Raw genomic sequence first — 25,826 nt, forward strand, 5'->3', positions numbered from 1 at the left:
ACGAAAGCTTAAAGATCAATGACTGTTTATCCATTTTAACACTTAAAATTTTGACATTTAGATTCAATGGTAAAGATGTGGCTAGGTTAGAAAGTTGAGATCCTGGGAAAAGAAGAATGAGCATGTTTATGGATTAAAATCTAGGAATTGCTTTTTGCTTTTTACCGTTCTGTTTTCATCTACACAATGTAGCGACATTTTTTTCTTAATTTGTCTTTATAAAGTGACAAAGTTCTATCAATGCCACAATACTGTGATAATACTTTTCATGATGCGTTGTTATTGCAACACACCTAAAACTTGAAGAAATCATTGAAGTATCTCCATACTAGCCAAGTGAAGACTACTGTGAAAGTTTGTTAGCAGTGTTAGCGAGAGCCACAACAATCTTTGTACTCTCATTCTCTGTGATACAGTCTCTTGAAACTGACAGTTTATCCCGGACGAACCCCCAATGTTACCTTAGTACCAACAAGTGGCACCTCTTAACTAGAAATGCACAAAGAAATTGCCCTGCGACCCAACCAGGCCAGTTATGTAGCTTGATCGGCTGTGACTGGTGATCTTTCTCAGATAAGCAAATGTACCTTACATAAACATTGACAACAACACTCTTCAGTGAGGGTGTTTTTACTGGTTTAAAAGACTCAAACTTTGCTATTTTCAGTATCAGATACAATTTAAAAGGAAACCGTATTTTGTACAATATGTCGAGACATGTCAACAGTTCATTGAGGCTGTGAGAGAACAGTTTTGAAATAACAGGAAGGCTTAACAGTTTTAAGTTTAAAAAGTTTTTACCCTTTTAAGCTTTCAAACTTGTCATGGAATACAACGAAATTGAAAATTCTGGTAGCCTTTTTAAACCTTAGAGCTAAAAAGGTACCACTCTAAGAATCAATAATTTCCAGGGAATACATACAGAGAGACTGCTGTTTTAGTAGTACTAGCTAGACTAACTTTGCTAATTACTAATATAAGATGATAAATACAGCCACTCAAGATAGGAAGGCTAGAAAAACTAATTGAATTTTGTTCTTCTATATTTATGTTACAATTCTTAAAAAGAAAAAGAAATTGTGGGAGACATTTGTTTTTCCAAGGGCAGTGAACATTGTTGTCCTAACTTGTACATTCATTGCTGCCATTTAGTTATTTGCCAGATGGGAGTCACATGTTTGCTTCCCCACCTTTAAAATCTATATAGGATGAAAGTCTATATTCTTCTTTTCTAGGATGAATTGCTGGCTGCTGGCCCCGTCCCTTAAGAGGAAAGACTGGGTATGTAACAATTCCTGCCAACAACACATGAGCATTCTTTACCAGTGATCCATGAAATATGAAAAATCCTAAAAATCCTAGACAAGCAGATTTATCTAACTTGGGTGTTTGCATAGCCACAACCCCTGTTCTATCAGACAGTGTGTTTTAGGGCAGCATTACGTTGGTTACATACAACAGCTTATTGTTGTTTTATTTTATTTGGCAGTCAAAGCCAAAGTACTTTAAACAAACATTGTTAATAACGTATATCAGTGTTTCATATTTGTTTCGCACCCTGAGCTGCACTGCACGTGGAGAGCATGAGAATGTAGCAGGCAGACACTGCCCTGATTTTGGAAAGTGAACAGTGGAGTGAATGGAGCCGCAGTCAAATATACATCTTTATTGGTTTGTCAATAAAATACAAAGATATATGAAATGTAAAAGGAAGGTAATTAAAAATCTGTACCTGCTCACCCAACACACAAACACTAACAAACAAACACACACACACACACACACACACACACATTATTACAGCAGTCCCCCACGCTGAGAGGCCATGTTGGAGCTAAAGCTGAGGGCTACAGTGGGTATAATGTGGGCTTAGTGTGTGATACACATACTTAAATGCAAACATACACACACACTTTTTAATATGTATATAAATACGCACACATGTATTTCTAATTTAAGTCACATAACACCACATTCTCACAAATTGTGTTATCTCTCTGTGAGCATGGCCAAAGTAGAACTGTTCCAATAAACACATGTTTATGTCATTGCAGGCACACAGTGCACACACTCATTTGCGCACACACACACACACACACACACACACACACACACACACACACACACACACACACACACACACACACACACACACACATACACTCACAGTACCCAAGAGGGTTTTAACAACCGGTCATAAATATTTCTGTGTTTTAGAAATCAAAGGTGCAGCAAACTCTTCCAGTTTGTGCGTATGCGTCAGTGTGTTTTTGTCTGTGTAAACAAAAGGGAAAAGAGTGCAGCTCCAACAGCTCACATTAATATAAGACAATATTATCACTAATATGCACAAATATTCTCTTTTGTGTCTCCACCCATAACAGCCCACGCACCCAAACAGTACTGCATTCCCATTTCAAGTCCTCCCACCTCTGTGATTATATAGCCATATCTATCCTTGAACTATTCCTCAAACAGTCTTGTTCCCAATTTGTTTTTCCAGTCTAAAGGTGGAACAGTCCAAAGAGCTGCTGATAGGCCGAGGCACACCTTAGTCCACAAAAATGTTCACGATTCATTAACCACCTCCAAAACGGCCACATTGCGAAATTATATGACACAGATAAACCCAACTCCACTTATCTTGGCAGGCTATTTTTTACCTATGATAACTGAAGGCATCAGCAGCATGTCTAAAATATTTACTGGTATTTTTGGTGTTTGGGCCTTACTGGGCTCATCTGTTAAAAACACAGCAGAAATGTTATCAATCTCTCTTCACAGTTTCCTGTTGTTTAATTTCCTTATGCAAAAATAGTTTAATTGTTCAAAATAAACATATGGCCAGTGTGTGAGTTTTTTTCAAAACAAAAACACGCAAGAGGACTTAAAGTAGGATGAGTAACAAGATTCATTTTTTACTGAAACAACAGAAGTGGAATTCAGAAAGGATTGTGCATCGTTGTCTAAAAGCAACACAGCCCGACAAGCATTTAAAGCTAAACAGTCAGTACAACACATCCTCATGATAATGAGACCCCTCAATGTGACAGGTCAGGAAACAGGCCACTAATCCCCTCTGAGTTATAGCATTTTTCCTGGGTATATTCCTTTTACATTATTCACAATTGTTTGTCCTTGTGGTTCTGATCTTGTGTACTGAAATTTAAGTTGGCTTCAGCTCCCCAGAGTGCAACACAGCACAATGCTTTCATTATAGTCCCAGTACGAGAGCAGAGACAGATAAAATGCCCAAACAGCAAAAGGTTGCGAGGATAATTATTTAACGACCACTTGTCAACCAGTTTCTCACTTGCCTTTTTAACTAGGGAGGCAAAAAGTAAAAATTTAATCAAATGCAATATGATATAACAATCAGCAATTTCTATAGTGCCCTGCAAAACTATTTACCCAACTTGGCTTTTTACCTATTTTGTTAGATTCCAACATATAATAGATTTTTTTTAAATATTATTTTATGTGATGTATATACACATGAAAAATGCCAGGGGTGGGTGGGTGAATACTTTTGCAAGGAACTGTAAATACAACATACGTAAAGGGGCATAGTCACAAAGTGGGATGTAATGCGTAACTAGGCAAAAAAGGAGTAATGTGAATGCAAGGGATGAACCATTATCTAGTTCCATGAGGTCTTGCAATATTAAAGGGACCTAGTCACTTATTACAACTTTCCGAATTTAAATGCCAGTAACTAAAAGGTTTTTATATGAAAGTTATGGCACCCTGTTGGCTTGCTATATATTTTATTTCTGTATTTAACATTTTGTTTTTTTCTTTATTTGTTAGTAAATGAAGGGCTTCTGTGTATATTTACCATAACAAGACCACGTGACCACATACGCATATTAAGTAAACAAGGAAAAGCAACGGAGCCCACAGACATATATATGATGTTATAATGAATAAATATTATCACAAGCATATGAACCCTATAAAAGGTAATACCAGGAGATCTGGTTTGTTCAATGAGTTGGTTGGTACAAATCCACACTGCACATTCATGAGGCATCTTCTCCACTATGCCACTTCCAATATGGCGGCGACGTTGAGGTGCGATTCACCGTTCAACAAGACATCTATGTATATATGCCTGTGATGGAGCCAAGTGGGTCAGCAACACCCAGAGGTGTGGAAAGAAATAGGTCAAGTAACCCTAACCCTGTAGATCAGGATGGTCTTAGATCACAGTGAGCTGTCACTTTACTGCGAGGCAGTGCAGGACGGTATACTGGCTGGAACAGTAGCTGCGTCAGTTGTCACCATCTTGTTTTCTGATAGTTCCACGGTACTGCCGGCAGATGGCACAACAATGCTTATATCTGCTGATTCTGCCCGGTGTAAATTGGATATCCGGCTCAAAAAGGGTGAAGTAAACACCATCAGGACAAATGCTAGGCGTGTAGTTTGTTTGAATTCATGTTTTTTTGTGTTTTCTTCTTATGGTCGGAATACGTGACGAGGCCCCTTTATGCACTGCCAGGTTGTACTGAGAACAGCCCTCTCTAGTGTGGATGTTGTTGATGATTCCACAACCCCTATTGCAGCAGGTCGGAGCGCCTTCCTGTCATCTCTGTGTGACCTGTATAAGGACTGAGGCAGAATGGGGGGGTTGAAGCAAACCTGCTGCTCGGTGGTAGTTAGTTGGTTAAATCAAGTGGAGTTGACAAGTAGGGGTGAAGTTGCATTAGGGGGACTTGGATTTAACTCCAACTTAAGAAGTTAAACATATAAACCATGTTATTAAAAGGAAAAAAAGGTCTTAGAGGTCTGTTCTGCTGATTCCTTTAGTTTTTTAGCTATCATCGTAATAGAACAATTGTGCAGCAGGCTATTTGCAAGAAATTACAAGGCATAATGCTTGTAAGTTTAAATCCAACAAAAAAGATCAAGGAATTACATAATGAGCCCCTTTTATACATAAATGCATGCAGCTATAAGCTTTTCCTGATTTTTATACAATTACAAAAAGCGCACAAAAGTACATGCTGATGGACGATACTTTTATTGGCCGAAAGTAGTTCGACTTCTTAGTTTTTATATTTTTAACTGACCAAGAAAAGGTGGAGTTTAAAGTTTTGAATCTGTTGAGCTGACAACCTAAAACTGATCAGGAGACAATCGGTTGATTACTAACAGGAGAAAGCACTATGGAGAATACGTCACTTAAAAATAATTTTCAGGCAAGACAAAGCAAATTTAAAAATGAAACTTACTCCAAATGTTGCAGCCTTATTTCAAATGTGAATTAATTAATTAACAAAAAAATTGTATCTACATGAAAGTAATTAAATGTTATGCTTATGTGGTGTCGGAGAAGTACTGAGCAATGACAATTGTGTTTCAAACACTGTGGTAACAATAAATAAAGCTATATGTAAGGTGTTCTAAAATTTTCTATAACCCTCCGACTCTTAAAGAAAACCTACAAAAGGGAAAATATACAGGAAGAAAAAAAACCTACTGCCTACGCCTCAATTAAGTCTGAGGGAAAAATATCTTTAGATGCTGCAGCAACACACTCTGGATGTGTGTGTCTAGACTTGCACGCAACGATTCCGAAGGTGGGTGTTGGAAAATCTACCTAGCAGGGTAAAAAAAAAAGTTGCAGAATATAAGTGGCTCTTGGCAGAAATGAAATGAAATGTTTCAAGAGATTCTTCAAAACAGAGCTGATGAAAAAAGGAGAAAATGAAGGAAGAGAAATGCATGCGTTAGAAAAAGAGAGAAAAAAAGAAGGCACAGAAAAAGAAAAAAGATTGGAAAAGTAGTTGAAGGAATTCAGATGATCGGAAGGATTGCCAGCAAGGTTCAAACCAGAGAGTTGTTACAAAGATGAGAGGTAGAGCGGAAGTGAAACAAATACAAAGAAAAGTAGCATTTCTCGTGATTTAAAACAGACTGGCTTGATCCATTGTAATGTCAGTATCTGACCTAATACTAATGGGCCTAATGTTGTCTTTACTCTTGAACAATTAATGATGGATTACAGCAAACAGGTTTAGTAAATTAAACAGTGAGCAGCTAATTCTGAGGGAAGATGTAGCAGCTATCTAGACAAATTCCCAAAAGTTTACCCCCATGAAAATAGTAATACTTATGGATTAATTAATTAACTAGTTTATAAGAAAAGCCACAGAGTTGAACACAGCAGTAGTTTTTTAAACTGATCTTTAATTCCATTGTGTAATAGTCTGTATTCAGACAGCAGGATCAGTGCTCCTGATGTTTTCTTAATTGTGTCTCTGCTCTGTCTCCTCAAACCCCCAGTGTGTCATGGCAGAAGGCCGTTTACAACGAGCCTGGTTCTGGTTCTGCTGGAGGTTTCTTCCTGTTAAAGGGGAATTTTTCTCTGCGCTGTCAGTACATGCATCCTCGGTATGAGGGATCCCTGCAAAGTCAACAACACAATGCATGTGACTGCCCACTGCCTCCATGCTCATCCAGGAGGAGGGATTGCTGCAAGTCAATGACTCGTTGCAGCCTGCTGGGTCTTCCTTACATAGAAAACCTTTAACCAATTTAATTAATAAGCTGATCTTGACCGCATTGTTTGATAACTAGGATCAAATTGTAATGTATGCATTTGACCTGGAATTTGTCTGCGTGATTGGATTGAATTTTTAGTAAAGTACCTTGAAACATTTGTTGTGAATTACTGCTGTGTGAATAAATTTAGTTCAACCACGGTTGAAGACGTACTGTATGGCTGACAGTGCTCATGTGGTTCATCATATTTTGCTAAAGAACACGAGCACAAGTGTGTGTGTGTGTGTGTGTGTGTGTGTGTGTGTGTGTGTGTGTGTGTGTGTGTGTGTGTGTGTGTGTGTGTGTGTGTGTAGAACCTGGTGGGTTTGACATTTAATTCAGGGTGACACAATCACACAGAGGAGAGCTGAGAACCCCACCTGTGCCAGCCAGTCCGGCCCTCACACAGCACAACCAGCCGTGTCACCTCCACTTATCCTGCAGCCCATGCATACAGTATACACACGTGTGTGTGTGTTTTCAGTACAGTGTTAGGTGAAACCCAGATGGAAAAGCTTGTGAGCATTAAGGTGCATCAAATTAAACTTTACTATTCCACTGTACTATGTAACCATCAGTTAGCCCCAAGGGTTGCCTGGTTTGATGCCCAGAGCTGACGACTAACAACTGCTGCTGCAGGTAGGATGAAAATGTAAGCTGGAAAGTCTAAGCTGTAATGACACTCCTAATACAGTGAAGCAAAATTACAACCATAGCGTTGTGTTCCTCCAGCTAAGGCTGCATTAACAGCCATGTGTTCAACAACTTTTCTTATGAAAAATGTAATGAATAAATCTGTCATTAAATCATCTTTTAATTTTGCTGTTTAGCCATACACTGAGCACACCTAGACAGCCTCAGAAAAGCTTTCCAGAGCGCTGTCCATCTCCCCATCAGCTCAAACCAACTTCCCTGTCTGTGTTCTGCCACCACAACACTGTGGGGCAGTGATGGTGTGTTAAGGGGGATTGTTGTGGAGTGTTGTTTTTCTGCCACATGTACGGTTCGGCATGTAGGGCTAAGGTTTATGTTCATTTCTTCTTGTGGTAACACTAAATGGAACGAAGTAAAAAAGGTTAAATGTTGAGATAATGTTTTATAAACTTACTTTACTTTAAACCTCTCCACAACTTTCTCCCTGGCCTGTCTGCTGGCTTTCTTTGTTTTCATGATGCTGTTTGTTCACCAATGTTATCCAGCAAATCCCTGAGGCCAGAAACAGAGCAGCTGATACAGATATTAAATTACACACAATTCAAAACTTTTTTTACTAAGAAGGTGAGCTCTGAATACAGTTAGTGGGACTTTTTTTGTTTGTTTAGGGGTATTGGAACATAGGGGATTGAACTCCCGCCCAGGGGCATACTATCACTGTGTCCCTGGGCAAAACCTGCCCCTGTGGGAATGTATTAGTGCAACTGTGTGATTGCGGTACCCTGGAGGGGCCGTAGTTGGCAGCCATGCCTCAACCGCCAAGTGGAAGACTCAAGAGTGAATAAATAATGCCTCAAATGATAAAGTGTCTTTGAGCATGTAGAAAAGCACTATACAAAACTACGGTATTATCGTCTTACATTTGGGGTTACTGATCTGTCCAGTATAGCAGAACATTTTCACAGTTATTCTCAACTGCACTCAATAGAAATGAATTTTTTTTTGCTCCAGTACCTGAACTTAAATAATACTCTTACTTTTATTGGAGTAATATTTGACCAGTAGGATCTGTACTTTGACTCAAGTACTGAAACAAAGTACTTTGTCCACCACTACTCATACGTAAGGGCAATTTAGAGTAACCAATTAACTTAACAGTCATGTTTTTGGACTGTGGGAGGAAGCCAAATTACATGGAGAGAACCAACGCATGCACAGGGAGAACATGCAAACCCCACGCAGAAAGACGCCAGTCATGCTGCAAGGCAACAGTGCAACCAACTGCACCACCCTGCAGGATCATTTGTCAGATAATAAAGTAGTAAGATGAAAACTTCTAACTATTTCAATAGTTGTTTCAAAAACATTACAGTCTATGATTACAGCATTTTTCCACTGACTACTGACGTTCCAGGTTTTATGTACTTTTATGTCTTTCATTTTTTAAAGCAAAAAAAAAATGAAATATTATAATGGAGGAGTTTCATACATGTAGCAAAATAATTGTCATAGGTTTGTATAATCATCTGTTGTGGGCATTTTTTGGCAGTCTTTCTGAGGTTTTTATTTGTTTATATCAATATTGAAATTCTATTGTATTGACCGAAATTAAGAAATATATTGTGATATATGTTTTGGCCATATCGTACAGCCCTAATCTCAGATAATAATGTTTTTGTGCAAGCAGACAACAGGATGCTCGTGTAGACATGACAACATGATGGCAATAAACCTGCGCCACAACAAAGAGGTGCACGAGATCTCAGGATTATAAACGGACACAATATTTCTAAATGAAAAAGCTTAAACAGCGATGAGTCAGTTTATGAACCCCAAAGCTTTAAATGTGACATCCTTTGGCAATGTTTAAGACTCTTATTTTGAAGGGAGAAGGAAATTGTTCTTTAGTTGTGATCTTGTGTAGTTGTGTGCTCTTGAGGTAGTAGATTAGTAAAGAGGCTTTGGGGCCAGTAGGAAAAAAACAAAAAAATTAAGAAAATATGATTGGCAGACAGGATACAAACTGTTTGTAAACATGGAGAATAGTGACTGGCTAACCGTTAGATGCTAATGATGCTTAAGTTAGCATTCATACCTTCCTGCTGGCCTTAAATTAAAAAAAGCATTTTTGATAAATTGGAAAGGCATTTAATCATCTCTTGTTCAAAACAGAATTACAGCTGTGTTAAAATGTCATTATTAGATAGATTTTTACCTTTCTCTCGATTTCATAAAGGATTTGAGAGCACAGTAAACATTTCTTGGTGTACATCTCATTCTAATGTCTTGAGCTTATTCTAATCATTTATTTGAAAAACACATATACACAAAGTATAGTTTATTTACAGAAAAACAGACTTAAAATAATTATTTACAGATACAGCATTTGATTGTGTTTGGTCAGCTGGTTTGTTGGAATTACTGAGTTTAAAAATGCTAAAAATGTCTCTTTGCATTGTTAGAGATTATTACTTCTCAGGGGAATAATGTCAGGATGTACTGAAGGTGAGCACACTAAGAGAATAGGCTGTGTTTTGGCAGGAGTGATGGCTTATTTATCTATTTATTTATTTATGAAAGAGAAAGAAATATATTGACCTCCCACAGGCTGTCACAAATCACCTGCAGTGGACCCTGCAGGACAGCAGTTGCATTCATCAGTGCCCGCCGAGCTAATAAGGCAAAGGCAAGGTGCACAAAGAAGTGGGAGGATATCTAGATGGCATTTATTGTTTAAATGAATGTTAAATAGACTTTCACTCCCTGGCTGTTATTAATGTGTAGCTCCTCATTGATACAACTGTCAGCTTTAGATTCAAACTTTCTCTTAGCGTGACTGCATCCTCTTCAAATGCTCTCAGTTATGATGACAAACAAAAGTTATACGCCGACTATTAGTATTTCATCTTTGACAATCAACACATTGATGACAGACACAAGCTATTTAGAACCCCTTAGAACCCCTGCAGCAATCTTCAAAGCAACTAAACAATATACATTTGTTTAGAAGATAAAAGGATGTATTTAGTTTAAAGTGGTTTCTTCGGATACAGAACTTTCCAAAATATAGTTTGGTTGGAAAAGGAGCACAAATAAAAATTAGCTATTTTTATTTTCTTTTACATGGGAACAAAATTGTTCAACTTCCTTAGGGCATAACATATATTTGCAATGATTGGGTGAAATCAGCTGGCAGAGGCAGCAGTTCATTTTATCCATACAGCCGTCCACTGTGGAGAAGCATTTATTCCTACAAACATATAAAAGAATGGCTTTTAATTACTATATTTTCTTTGCATAAAGACAGTTTGAGATGCCATAATTAGCAATTCTGTTAAATATGTTGCTAATTTATTAATATTCAATAGATATTTCAAATATCTTACATTACCTATAGCATTCAATGTCATCATCAAGCCCAGTCAAGTGTTATGACCCTTTCTAACACTGCCTTCAAGGGAGACAGATTCCTTTAAAAGTTTTATAATGTCAATATTTGTTTGATATTGAATGACTTTCTTTTTTAATGGATATGTCAGAAATAGAAAATCTGGTATTCTGCAGATCAAGAAAAAACTAACAGCTCCTACCAGTCTATAACCAGGTCACTGCATCTACTTTTTTTTTGAGCTTTATAAAAAATGACAAGTTAGAGACTTAAACTTTCGCGCATAAAATAGACATTTTGATCAAATTCAGAATCAACAGGTCAGAAAACCAGATCAGTGCATCTCTGACCACAATGTATTGCAGTCCAGCTTAAAACTTTAAAACTGTATGTTCAAAAAGATGGCATATGTAGAAAAGGGAGATTTTCAGCCACCTCCATTCACCACTACAATGTTTACACAAGTTCATACTTGGCATCTGTACATCAATTGTTATATTGATGTTGTCAGCCAACACGGACCCTGTATTTAGTAAAATACCTGACAATGTATTGCTGTCAGGCAGATTATTTTCATCACTTTCAAAAGGCGCATCAGAATAAAAGAGTAAGGAGAGTTAACACAGAAGCCGCCAATGTCTGTAGGACTGAATGACGTTGCTTTAACAGCTTGATGAAGTCATTATTGCCACAAACACAGCCAGCGTCTGAAAGGCCTTCAGAGACAGATGGCTTGGGCTCTAATGTCTTGTTTATTAGTAGAATCTCCTGCCTGAAGTAGCCTAGAGGAAAGATGAGGGCCTCATAAGTAGCATCAGGATCAATCTAAAGGGAACTGTGAATATCGAAAAATTAGAAGTGCTTGCCTCTCCCCAACATCCTGAGTTCATTTTTTATTTATTTTTTTGCTTTTTATTTGACTCCAATTGTAGCCTGAAAAGGTAGAATGGCTATTTGGCTATGCTTTACTATTTATACAATAACCGTGATGTGCCCCAAACAGCATTACACTACCATTGGCTGGTTGTTGATTAAGCAAGAATAAGTTTTTAAATGAGGCCACATGATAATCTTTTTTTTTTTTTTAAGTCATGAAAGTGAATATAATCTGCCAAACAGTGACGTGCAGTCAGGGGAGGCAGGTCAGGCAGTGTCTCACTGATAAGATAAAATCAATTTGTCCACTTGACTGCTCAAAAAAAGAGTTTTCAGTATGACTTCCATGTTTGTATGGTAAAAATTGCTGAAATTATGCACTGCCTGTTCAAATACATGGGAGAAGGGCGAGGTGAGGCAGTGAGGAGCTGTGTCCTCAGCTCTAATGGCGCCATACAGTACACACTGAAGGTCCATCCCAATACCCCTATTAAGCAAGGACTCTTTAGCCAAAGCGAAGTGCGTCAGCAGTCGCCATGATAAGTGCTGTCTGCATAGTGCAGACAGTAAGGAAGGAGTTAGAAAAAGGAGTCTGTAAGCTTTCTCTCATGGCTAGCTTAGCCTAGGAACCTTGCGAGGTCCCTTACCGGTGCTAAGGACCCTTAAGGTATCCCACAATCCTTCGCGTGACATGACGTATAAGTACATCCTATGTCACGGAAATCAATGATAAGCACTTTGTAGTTAATTTTCAGAACTTTCCTCCCCACAATAGAGTTCTTACTGTTGACCTCATGAGAGGTCAAGGAACAGGAGCTAGGAGCTATTATCAAGGGTATTCAGATGGAGCCAGAGTGATGCAGGCAGGTGGCGCATGCCCATAGCTGTCTTTATATCGCCAACATACATGTTAGATTACACATGTACTACACATGCTGATTTTCTACAGAATACCTAAAATGTATTAGAAATGTGTGTGACATATTTAGTCTTCGTAATCGGCCATAAAGGCACGTGAGTGAGGCAAAAAGTACCATGCTGCACTGATAGGGGGCAGTGCTGAGCCCCATGGGAACGACAGGTAAAAGGAGCACGTCGCTGCATGTTCTCCTCTTTTCAGAGTGGTACACCTGAAAAGACTGGCTGTGCTGCAACACACCACCTTTTTCTGCCTTCCCATGCCTTCCATTTTTCATTTCCACTTATTTTTTCCACGATGAAAAGTCTGAAAACATTTTGACTAGGACCGGTATAGGACAACTCTCTTCCTTGGTGATTATCTCCATTGAAGCAGCCAGATTTTTAAAAATGAAAGTATACTCACGGTGAAGGATAGGCTCATAGTCTTTACACACAAATAAAGGCGAGACCATACACAATTTCTAATAAAAAAAGAGCTATCCACTCCCAAAATTTTACTTTTAAGAGATGTAATCTGACTTTACATGAAATATTATTTTATTATAGGATAATTAAAAGGCTTTAAAACATGTAAATGTTTAAATTAAGATCAGAATTGAAATGTAAGCATTTATTTTGGGGGCATATGTTTGTAGATCGGTGCCGGTACCAGTCATGAACCTCGCCACAAGTCACTGCTGCCAAACTATCTTTAGGCAAATTCAAAAGAGTGTAGCAGCCAGACGGAATAAAGGCCATAAAAAAGAAGACAGTGAAATGACGCCGATAGTGGGAGAGTGGCCACTGAAAGCAGGCTGCTACTTTCTCAGCAGGGCTTTTACAGCCTCTTTCTCTCGAGCATTTTCTCCATGTGCTTGTCTTGACAGGATGTCAGAGGCAGATCAAAAATAAAAAACATACAAAAAGGAAACTCGCAGTCATAAAAGCTAAAGACGGCACAGTGAGCAACAGACGTTGAGAAGGCCTTCCTCTTCCAGTCCTGCCTCGGCCGTTTCAGTTCTAACATGCAGACATGTTCAGTGGATGTTTCCCCATGGATCATACCCATTCCTGTTAGCTTTTCCACTTCTAGCTTTGGATATATTCAATGCTAAAATAGATTATTTGAGAATACTAATTTGCATCAAAAATGAATGCAGAAGAGCCATTTTCATCTTGCCTAATTGGTATACAAAGTTGCGGAAAACACACACTTAGCCCCTCCACTCTCCAGCAGTACAGTAATAAATGAATCATTATATGACCATAGCTAATTGTAAAACAAGCAATGTCAAAAAAGAATGTAGTTTCATCAACGGACAGTAACACTTCTAGATAGCTATCCATTGAAATCATTTACTAAATGATATTTTGTAAATAACATTTAGTAAATGAAGTTTTCAAAATTTTCAAGTGTCAAGCTTTTAAAAGCTAATTATAGGTATAACACATTCATTGGGGCTTATGCTGATTTCCACACAAGTTTGACCAGTACATTTTGTATTGACATGCATACAAACACTATTTAGAAATGAGGCAAGTATTTATGTGTACTGTTCTACATTTCAGCTTAAGGCATTTAAGTCAAACCATATTTAACAAAGAAATCTGTGATAATGAAGTGCTAATGAAATGTAGTTTTACACATAGAAGCCTTACTGCTGATTTGCCGAATTTGCACCTCCCTTACCCTCATTTTAACAGGAGTTGATTTTATCTATCCATCCATGCTTTCACTAAGATAGGTCGATACCGATCTCTAGGGGTCAGTGTATGTGCTGACTGATAAACATTTCATTTTGAAATGAAACTCATTGTGAAACATGGAACAAGTGAGGTTCAGCTGTAGTTTGTTTCTTATCCATGGAGTTTAACTGAAGAAGCAAAGGCCCAGCTTTTAGGTGTGTGCCTCCACAGGGCAGGTTCTCCTTCTATGAGCACTCTCATGTCTAAAGCCAAATCATAATGAGGTCCCTTTCAGTGTTTGAATTGCAAATAACTGCCTATTGTTTCCATGTCATTTGTTGTGCAAACGTCATCCATCATGTGTCCAAGCAGGTGTGCGCGTGTTTCATAAAATAAAAAAATGAAAACATGAAAGCAACACAGCTTTCATGTCCTTAGACTTGTTCTTTTTGTTATTCCAACTCACTAGTATTCATCTGGCTAAGGGAAACTACATCTCCCAGAACTCACCTGGATGCTGGCATCTTGCTATACCTGATACATTGTCACAATGAGCTTTCCGCATCAGAACCTTGTTTAACATCATCAAACTACATCATCATCATCATCTCAGCGACATTATAAGTTAGAAGCTTCCATAATGATATCAGTTATTGTCTAACAGTGCTTAAGAACAAGTGCTTAGTCCTTTATTTGATCTGAATGTGAATTAATCTATTCACCGCTGGGTTAAAATCACAGGCTTTGCTGTATTAGAACTGACAGCAGTGTGTGGTGAAACAGGCAGCAGCTGATTACAGTATTTAGTTGTGACAACAGTTTTGTAGGAGGGCATCAGCTTGATTTGACCAGACTTAATGCGCCATATGTTTGAGGGGATAAGGAACTACAAGCCGGCACCTTACAGGACAAAAAAAAAAAAAAAAATGCATCCCTATACATTTTAGAAAATATGTTTGTCTAAGCTTGTTTTATTTACGATCAATAGACATACAATCTAATAAATTAACCTTCTGTGGATTTTAAATATAATAGTGTCAATATTCAGAGGCAAAAATTAATATGCATCCTAATAAACAGATACGATTTCAAAATTAACCCATTAATATCAGTTTCGTAGAAATCTAAGATAAACATTTCAGTAATTTATTCTGTTTTTGGTAAAGGTCAGTTTATCAAAGTGATGACATGATGACAATAATAATAATAATAATAATAATAATAATAATAATAATAATAATAATAATAATAATAATAATAATAATAATAATAATAATACAGATGGTTTATTATTTTGAGAACTGAATGAAAAAAACAACTTTTTTTAGTTTTAAACAAGTCTGGAACCAAGCGACCCAGATTTAATCAAGAAAAGTGATACTTTTCTCACTTTTACTCACTCAACATTGACAATGATTAAAATTTTCACTATAAGAATTTGTTTAATTAATATTCATTATTAGAACCAGTGCCAGAGCAAACACAGGTATGATTTTTTAATTAAAGTTACCTCTATTACAATTAACATTACATACAACGTGCATATGTTAATAGGTTTTACACATCAGGTTACACAGAGTTCTTCACCCTCATACAACACAGCCTTACCCACAGAAAACACACCTACACTTTACACGTCCCTGACCTTTATAACCCCATGTACTCTAATGCAGTTAGTGCAATCACTTGTCATATGGGTCCAGTTTTAATGATCCAATAAATGAATAAACTCAGAAGGTAAATAATAAATAATAGAGTCACCAGGTGAGGTGGAGGTATCTGGGTCTAAGTCAGAACCAAACTTATTTCTTTAGTGACGGAGCAAACACGTGCAGCGTCCCGCTGACTGTCCCTTTAACGGTGAACCACAACAGCTTACTACTGCTTAACCAACTGTTCTGGCCCATTATTATCTCATTAGCCGCTTCCTCCTGTTCACCAATACCAAGGTGCTGCTTAGGATTAATTAAATGTGAATGACACACTTTAATTCCATTAATGCTTCATTTGGAGGGAGAGGAGAAAGCTTTTCCTCCTATTAAAATCACAGGGCCTTGCTTTAAGGTGAGCCACATAACATGTGCAGATTACCCCTGAGTCTTGACCCCTGTACAGCTCTCCTAGAAGAGGTGAAGAGGGAACAAAATGTCCTCGCTTTCCAAAAAACAACATTCTCAAGTTCAATGTCTGAGATTCCTTCCTCCTCTCGCAGGGGCTGAAGTACAAAGAGCACACACCTCTGTTCGTCTGTGCCATTAATCAGAAACTCTCAAAGACAGATTGCTCAAATGTGACCTTGCACACAAAAGCAACGACTATTAAAGAGCCAGAAGGAATTCACCAAAGGCGGGTCTCTGTAAACATTCCTGCTGCTCTAAAACCTCGCCACCCCTCACTAGTCCAATGTGTGTGTGAGTGTGTGTGTGTGTGTGTGTGTGTGTGTGTGTGTGTGTGTGTGTGTGTGTGTGTGTGTGTGTGTGTGTTACCTGATTGTGTATGTACTCCAAACAAACTCCAAACCGTGCGTGAGCCAACATGGCATGTGGGTCCACACACTTGTACCCAGGAGGTCAGGTAGCTCTCATAACAAAGGTAATTCATGCAGCCGCAGGTTTAGGCAGGCACAATGGAACACTTACATAAAATTTTGGGTTGAGGCCGGGACACCGTGTACCAAGTTTAAGGAAACAGAAGACTCTGCCCGCAGGTAACAAAATAAGGAGGAAGGGACAGACCGGCTCAGGGAAGGGAACTGCAGGCTGAACACACCTGTGCAGCTCAAACTAAGCTGCTAACACGGTCTTGTTAAAGGTTTCAGCTGACAGCGAGTGAGAAAGTTAAATATATATCAAATACAGGAGCAGCAAATTAAACAGAGAGTTTTCACAGAAGGAAAACCTTGATTAAAAATATGTTGCCTAACTGCTTTGATTCAAAATAAAAAGGAACATGTAGTGCCAAAAATAGCCCTATTTTTACTGCTATAAAGGATTTTATGATTAAATAGATGAAATAGAAAATAAAATAAAATAATTAGAAGACGTTTTCATGCATCAATTGTAAATATGCACCAATCAGTCCTTTTCAGGCCAAGACCAGTTGCCACTTTTCGTCAACCTCCTGATTCTGATTTTGTCAGATTCTGTTGTTGTTTTTCCTGAGGACTGTAACTGAGGAAAAAATGCACTACAGGTTCAGTGATAGAGGTAGTAGTTCTGAACTAAACAGAAAATCAAGAAATTATCGCCATTATGCATCAAATATGTTGCTGTCCTTTATCTGATTTGTCTGTTTTGTTAAAGGGGACAAATCATGCTTTTCAATCCTTCCTTTTCACATCAAAAAATGGGGTCTATATAAAGTGGAACCGCATTGATTTGGTCTGAATTCCTCATTAATTTACACTCACACTCCCCCTGTTTACCCCTGTTCTGAGGTGCATCAGAGATTAACTCGTTTTGGTGCCGTCTCTTTAAATTTAAATAAAGCACTTCACACTCTGCCCCCTAATTGCTTGAAAAATATGACCCAAGAAGAATATAAAGATATAATTTAGTTATTAAGACCCAGCTCCTGGACAGACTGCAATCAAATTTTCTGCAATTCTCCAAGTACACAACAACATTTATTTTTGGGCTAAAAAATGTCTTTTTTTTACGTCTTTACTTTGAAGTAAAACAAATGTTCTTGGATGATGCATCTATTGAACTAAAAAGGTAACTGGTCTCAGTTTTGATGCATTAAATGGTGAGGAAAGCGATTATTTTTTTTATTGTTCCTATTTTTTTGTATTTGACCAGCCAGTTGCCAACTGAAACAATCCAAATTTATTTATTTTTTTCTCTAGCTTATTGCGTATAGAGTAATATCCCTTTTGCCATTCTGCTGTTTATAGAGTAACACTAGTATAATAAGTTGATATTGGCTGCTCAGTTAGTCAGGCTGTCTGCTCAGGTAGTTAGCCTGTAGTTGGCTCAATAACAGACAATAACTGTAGTTTTAAAACAGTGTAACTATAGTGAGGGTGTTGGGTGGTTCTATCTTAGTTTCAGCACCACAACAGTCTGGTGTTTTTAGTGATCCAATGTAATTCTAAACAGCCAAATTTATCTAGCGAGAGAAAAGGACTTGTGTGATGGAAAATTTCCATGACATTGAAACCTTACCTTATTTAAAAAAATAATTGGTATACAGTTTCTTGATACTGGTAAGCCAGTGCACTGCTAGAACCCAGAGAGAAAGAGCAACCTTAAAGCATCTGATCTTTCCATCTGTGAGAACAGGATTAATATAGAGGGACCCGAGAAAGTGCGAGTGCAGTTGTAAGCAGCAACTGTCTCCATTAGTCATGACTCTGCTTCCAAATCGTCTGACTTGGTCTATAAATGATGAAACTGTTCACCTGAAGTTTCAATCACACTCATAAGCCTCAGATTTACCTGATTTTTGAAGAAGAAACAGGAAAAGGTGCCTTTGAGACACTGGACCCCCCCTGATTTTCACCTCTATCTGGATTTGAACCACTTTTTGAATAAGCTCTGCAGAAAATGCAGTAAATCTGGGAGTGTGGGCAGCTTTATCTAATTGCTCTATAAGTGCCCAGCCCTCTGTGAAGACTAGAACAACATCACATCTTCTTATAGCATTAGGATTTCTGCTAAAGATGGTCACAAACAATAATTAGCCTCTAAGCTTATGTTTACAGATCCATGCAAATGGTCTCAGGGGAAGAAAATAACAAAGCGCCGGCTTTATTTGGCGGATTAAAAGAAAAAGGGGGGAAAAAAAAACAACGTCAGAAGGTTGTTTTTAGGAAGCAAGCATGCCTTCAAGTTCTCTCAAAAATAGTTTAAAGAAGACATGCTTTCTTAGTAGCCAGCAAAAACAAGATGAAAGAGTTTCATCTCCAGCAACACATTCAGACGGGAGGATAAAAGGCTGCGGAGCGCAATGGGAGCGACGGACGTGTGCGTCCTGCTGGCAGTACCGACGAATCTGTTAGCATTCTTGAACGCGAGGCAGGACGTCGCAGTGAGAGAGCCCCGTGCTCCGTGAGCGGCCTGCACACACACACCTTCTGTCCACATTCACTCACTGCCAGTGGTGCTCTTACCCAGATTGCAATCAACACCCCGCACCCACCCCAAAGAGAGCAGTCTGTCTGATTTTGGGCTGGCATGGATCGACCCCCTGAGACAGATCACGGTGCGTGTGTGTGTGTGTGTGTGTGTGTGTGTGTGTACATATGTAATGAAGAGGTGTATGTAGAGATTTATAGTGTTGGCATCCGGTCTGGTCAAACGGGTGGACCGCTCCCCCCCCCCCCCCACCCTCTCCACATAAATGTGCCATCTTATGTTTTTCTTTTCAGAAAGCCCCTGAAAAGAATTAGCAAGATGAGAAAGTAGCTGGCAGCTCTCTCGGGGCGTCCATCTGTCCATTACTGAAATAAAAGCTGTCTGCTCAGAGAGGGAGGCGTGATGGAGGGATTTTGTCGACTTGATGAGACAAGGATTGAACGGCGAGCGCAGCGGGTAATCGAGGGACTGTCGACAGATACATGAGCAGATAAACAGAAATAAATCAGAAGGATCTGTTCATTTACTGACCTTCAGGACCAGAATGGATAATCTTGCACATTAGGCTTCAGCCACAATTAGACGAGGCATTTGCTTTCATTACAGCCCACGCTGTCCTTTCAACCTGCAAAATTAGCCTGAATTCCCTCCAACTAATTCACTAATCAGTAAACAAAAGGAAATTAACTGGAAGCTCAGAGCACCGGTGCAGTAACGGCATGACAGGGATGAGCACTTCCAGCTGGCCGGGACCTGTGACCTACAAACCTGGAACAACTGCACAAACATGATTAGTTGTCCGTGTTTTACAGTAATAATTAGAGCTGCAGTAATCTACACACAGCTATTTTGTTTTCTGAGGGCTTGCAATTCTTGTGAAGAATATGGTGGGATGAGGCTTTGCTCAGCTGGAGATTCTCACGGTTTAAGCACCCTGAAGAAAAATACCACAGCTTTGTGCTATCATGGCGTTGAAATAAAAAAAATGCAAAAAAGACAGTTTAAAGGGATTTAACTGCTTTTATTCAAATAAAAAACAACAACAAAAATAGATCCTAATGCTGCTAAAATAATCTAACATTGCTGAATTTGGCTGGATTGTTTTTAGCTATGGCATTTATACGACAGAGTATTAAGGCCATAGTAGCTCAAAGAAAAAATAAAGTGGCAACAAAGGATTATATTTCTGCCCAAAAAAAAACTTTCTAAAATTTCTAGATGAATTCCCATTTTTACAAGAAAAAAATTCAAAATTCTCTGATGTTGAAAAGCTGTTCATTTGCAGAAAAAAAAGAATAATTTTAGATGATTAAAGATAAAAAATTATTTGCATGTTTTCTGATATTTTAAAGTCAGATATTTGTTTAAAAAAACATTTTTTACTGAGATTTTAAAGTCAGACATCTGCGACAGAAAATGAAAGCAGTCCTCTAAGGTTGTGGTGGTAAATTTAGGAGACGCACATCTGGATATTTTCCATACTTTAAGCAGAAGATCCGGGCTCTTTTCTGGTATCAGAACCACTCGAGCCAGGAGCAGACTCAATGCTGCCATGTTGCAGCCACTTCCTCACCGTCTCAGGCCTGGATTTTGGATCCTGTTCCAAATACCATCTCCTAAATCTCCTTCAACTTTACAAAACGTCTGCCAATTTCCAGTAGCAAATGTTTGACTTTGAAATCTCAGTAAACTTCAGAGGTTTTTTTTTTTATAAGAAATGCAGACTTCTGACTAAGGCTTAACATTGTAAATTTAACCCTGGCAGGTTATGAGTATTTGCTTGTAAATTCTGTAAATCCTCTCAAATTGTTTTCTCATAAATATGCAAAAGTAATCTTTAAATTTCTTTATAGATTAAGTTAGAGTTTTTTGGGGGAAATTAATGTCTCCTGATGTTTTTTCTTTTATGAACAATGGCTGTAATACTCACCACATTTTTAGTCTATAAAGGCATCAGCCAAGCAGCATGTACTTTGATTCAGGTTTTTTTTTTCTTTTTAAAATAAAAATTCACACCAAGGATTAGGGACATAAAAACTGAATAATCTTGAAATTCTGTACACTTCATTTTTTTTTTCAGATTAATAAATGATATTTGAATTGAATTGAAAGGAAATATTGGAATCAGTCAAAATGAGAATTGACAGGCCAGGCTTCAAACGAACCCAGAAATGGTCATCAGGCCGAAAAGGCCTGATTGTTGCCTCTCAGCTCTTTGTGGTTCTGTCTTTTTTTACAGACACACTGGGAGTATCACAAGCTTCTGTTATCTGCTTCAGTCGACAGCCTGCAATCATTCTGCTTAACGGACTTACTGTCTGTAACTTGCCAAATGTAATTTCCATGTTATACCTTAAGAGTGATGGGTGATGCTGCCTCAGTCTCCTCATCATGACGGTTTTGGCTTTTCACAAACAAATATGACTTTATTTTAAGCGAGGGAAAAGTACAGAATACTTCTGTCGGCCAGCTAGTCGGCAGTGTGCGCTAATAGGTGAGGTAGGGGCAGCGCTGAGCTATTCTATGCGCCCTATTACCTTTTTTAAACCTTGGTATGTGTTATAACTAGTAATAAACCCATGCCTAAGAAAGACAATAGGTCATCCTGTCTACCTTATACCAAAGCAGCGTGGTCTAATCAGTAATCAAGTCATGACTAATAACTTTTAGGCATCTAGACAAAATGGTCTCTTTTTTTCAAGGCTTTAATCAATGAAAGACCAAACTGTTGCTGCTCTCATGAACTCAAACCCCAGGCAGTAGTAGTGTGTTTGGTGAAGTGTAGGAAGTAAAAAAGCAATCTGCCACTCACACTCACACCTCTCTGTGTCTCCTTCACAGCCCGTCTCTCTCCAGCTCTGCCACAACCTTGCAGCAATCAAATTAGCTACACTCTCTTACCCAGAATATGTGCCAAAGGAATGAGCAGTCTGACTATAATTGCTACCAACTAATAATGTTAACCTTTCTCTGGTATATGGGCCCTACTTTATTATCGGTGCAGCGCGCTGAGCGACGACAAGGCTCCGTGTGTCGACAAGCTGCAATCTCACACACCACCACTCTTAATAACAAGGTTCCCAGTTAAAGTAGACCTGCACACGTTTGTTCACATGCCGCGGATTTCCCTTTAAGTCGCTGCATTTCTCTGACATAGAGGCTCAAAATGAAACGAATGGCACGCACATACAGAAACACACGGAAACTGTACATGAAAAATAGGAGGAAAAATAGGAGCTGCACCCTTTGTGGCGTTCATTACAGCACCGGACCACCGCACTATAAAAAGTGATTTTGGAGACAATTAAATATAAGGCACAAATCATTTGCATTTTAAACAAGCATAAATTCTAACCTTGGCCATTTTATTTTTGTCACAACCTACTGGAACATAATTTACCCGTCAGCTGTCCAGCAGAGAACAATCAGCCTTAGATGATTAAATGGGTTGTATTATGAATGAAGGTTTTAACTTAGTATGATGAGCAAACATATTTCATTAATTAGATAGAGGTTTTACTAATAAAATACCTTTTTGAAAAATGGCAACAATTTATCAAATGTTTTTTTTTTAGTTGATAAAGTCACATAATTTTTATCCATAAATATTGATTATAATCTACACAATTAAATGTATACTGTATTCATATTTGTACAATAGTTTAATTGGTTAAATTCTGTAAGTTTATTTTATCGGTGTGATGGATATTTTTCTTTTTTTTATCTACTGTAATCTAAATGCAGCTTTCTTGGTATTTTAGGTTAAAGTTAAATAAAAAAAAAAATCAACAGTTAAATCAAATTAAAATTTGGTATAATTACTGATTTTTAAAATGATGGTTTTAGTTATTTGACAGTTTGACTTTTAATATCAATTAAACTGCTTACAGTATTTTTTCATCAGAGACACCAGCAGAAAAAGAGTCTAGAAAACAGATGGAACTGAAATCCAAAACTGTGAACAGAACCTGCTCTACAGTAATCTAGAAAACTCGGACTTTCCGCTCAACAAATCAGGCTAAATCCTTAATCTGCCTCCCGAATGCAGCCCTCAGATTAGCTCTCAAGCAAACAAACAAGCAAACATCACCTCAGGCCGCAGTCGGACCACTGATACCTGCAGCAGCTGCTGAAGCTCTCGGCCCAAACAGTCGACAGGCCAGAGAATGTCAACAAGCACAGAACTGAGCTTCCCATGCTGAGCTATTACAGCCTGGAACTTCCAACTGTGAGTTCATTACCGTGCTTTGTTGTGTTGGTATATCCTGATACGACTGTAAGGATTACAGGAAAATAGCCACCTTGCAGTGTGTTTGTCATAGTAGAGCTACACTTAGCCGTAGCGGATGTCATCCTGTACCTCAACCCAGATCCTACAGGGACTCCAGATCCCACTGAATGGGCAGAATTTATTTATTTATTTATTTATTTACATTTTTGCACAGGCTGCATCAGCCGCTCCTTTTAGGCAACAAATGCGGCGATCAAAGTGAGCACTACATTTTTTAAAGTCCTCCTTTCAACAGAAACCCAGTGACCCACATGATATGCGGAAACATTTCAGATCCTCTTGCATGAAAAACATGAATTTGGATCCAAATTCCAACAGGAAATTGCGCTTTAGGGGGCCCCTGTCATAAAACAAATGATAAAAGAAAGATTAGGCTCTTAGTACTGGTAGATCCTGATTTCTGGTTTTCTTTCTTTCATATACTGCCAGTTTCTTTCTATAACGAGTGTAACACATAAAGGCAGGGGACGACCCCAGGTTTGATAAATCTAAAATAGTATTTTAATTACAACATAAATAAAATACATTAAAAGAACATCCCTATTTATGCATCAAAGCATTACTAGATTATTGTCTTTTATGAAACACAAATGCCCATAAATTTAAAGGCCAAAAACGGTGGGAGCTCTGTGTTTGAATGCATTCAATGACAAGGACAGAAAAGGAGCTTTTTCAGAGTTTGACTTGATCAGAGATTAGGACAGTTCAAATGAAAATTGGCCACTTCTAAACTCCAGCTCACATATTAGCGTTGTCCAAAGTAATGTTTGTTTTTCCACACAGTTGTGACATTTTACAGCTTTATGCAGATCACGCCGTTCTAAAGGTCAGAGATGACCGATTCCCTCTCATTTTCATCTAATTCTCTCCCCCCACTCTTTCCCATTTAAACATTATCTAAGAAATAAAATCTGATTAGTGGGTTGACGAGATATGTCAACAACAGCGCAGAGCAAAGCAGCAAATACACACACTCTGCATCCTCAGGTGCCGAGGCACAGCTTCCCAAACCAGAGATTAGGAGCAAAGAGACAGGAGAGCTAGATCAGTGCCCCGCGTAGGTGATAATCTTCCCAAAACATCAGGGAATGTCACTGTAACCGGATTAAATAGAGCTAATAAAATACATAATGAATGTGGGATCGTAGGGAGGAACAGAGGGATGAAAGATGGTTGAGGATTAGGGCGGTGATCCCCCAAAATTACCCCCACCCCCCTTCAAAAAAAAAAAAAAAAAACTAAAGGGCAGAAGCAGGAAGAGGTCGAGAAACCCCCGTGCTCTTATTTACTCAGCCGGACAAAGACTGACACTCGTTAATTGGCCATTGCAGTGATGCTTTTATTTAATCACTTATGTTTTGTTTGTTTGTTTGTTTTTTCTCCTGATGGAAACTATATCTGTTCCACAGAGTTTCATACTGCATCCATCAACAAGTACTGGCCAAATAAAGCGAACCCGAACCGGCCTCTCTCATCCACGCCGTCCCCGGCGCGTGCCTAAAGGCCACTAACCCCTAAAAATGAATTCCACTGACATTTCCACCAATGCAGCAATGCGCGCTCCCAAAAGCCGATTTCCAGGGCAGAGGAGGAGGGGGAAGGGGAAAGAGAGAGGGGGGAGGAGGAGGGAGGGAGGGGGGTGCGTCCTCCTATGTTTGGACACTGAGCGCGAGCGCACCGCCCTCTCAAAAAAGTCTATGCGGGGGCGCGCGTGAGCGGGCACGGGCCGGCCAGCAGCACCGAACCCCATTGGCTGAAGCGCAGCTCCATCTGCACACGTGACCTGCACTGCTTAGCTACAATAAATAAAACTGCTATGAGGGAATATTAGTTAGAAATGGTTGCAACTTTTAACGAGACAACGCGACGGAATGAAACCGGTCGCAAACAAAGCGTCGGCAGGTGAAACAGCTGGAAGCGGGTCTGAGGCGACACCGAAAACTTACAGCTCCATAATATTTGGACAGGTCCGGTGGGAGGCGGACAGCGCCAGGCAAAAATGGAAAAGCGCTTTAGAGACAGCCATTAGGTTTTCCATTTAGACATTACTGTACCGGTTCTTAGCTTTACAGCCTCCAACTAAGACAAGCCAGGGAAAAAGACCGTTACCGGCAGCCTCAGGCCACCTACACCAAAGCCACACACACGCGTCCACACTATTCCAAGCGGGCTTACCTACACAGTGAATGAGTTTGTGCCTCCAAGAGTCAAGTTCCTGCCGAAAGCCGCGCCTCTCTATCGTGCATTGCTGCCTTTTGCACAGACTCGCCATTTTCTATCGGCCCCTCCCGTGGGCGCGCACATACTGCTGGGTGCTTCTCTGCGCGCACGTCACCGGTGGTTTTTATTCTAGGGCTGGGTGGAGAGAGATATGAGGAGGACGGGGCTGCAGCATCCCCCTTTC

The 25,826-nt window shown here is 39.0% G+C and overlaps 1 protein-coding gene across 1 annotated transcript in view; it reads right to left on the reverse strand.

The window, feature by feature from the left end:
* lcor (ligand dependent nuclear receptor corepressor) overlaps positions 1–25,826 on the reverse strand; it is a 96,954-nt gene extending 71,128 nt beyond the window's left edge. Inside the window, exon 1 of the mRNA XM_012869778.3 lies at positions 25,598–25,826. Within this exon, the coding sequence (XP_012725232.2) occupies positions 25,598–25,694 (97 nt within the window). The 5' untranslated portion in view covers positions 25,695–25,826. The remainder of the gene's footprint in view (positions 1–25,597) is intronic.

The sequence above is a fragment of the Fundulus heteroclitus genome, chromosome 5, assembly GCF_011125445.2.
Source record: "Fundulus heteroclitus isolate FHET01 chromosome 5, MU-UCD_Fhet_4.1, whole genome shotgun sequence".
Classification (NCBI taxonomy): Eukaryota; Metazoa; Chordata; class Actinopteri; order Cyprinodontiformes; family Fundulidae; genus Fundulus; species Fundulus heteroclitus.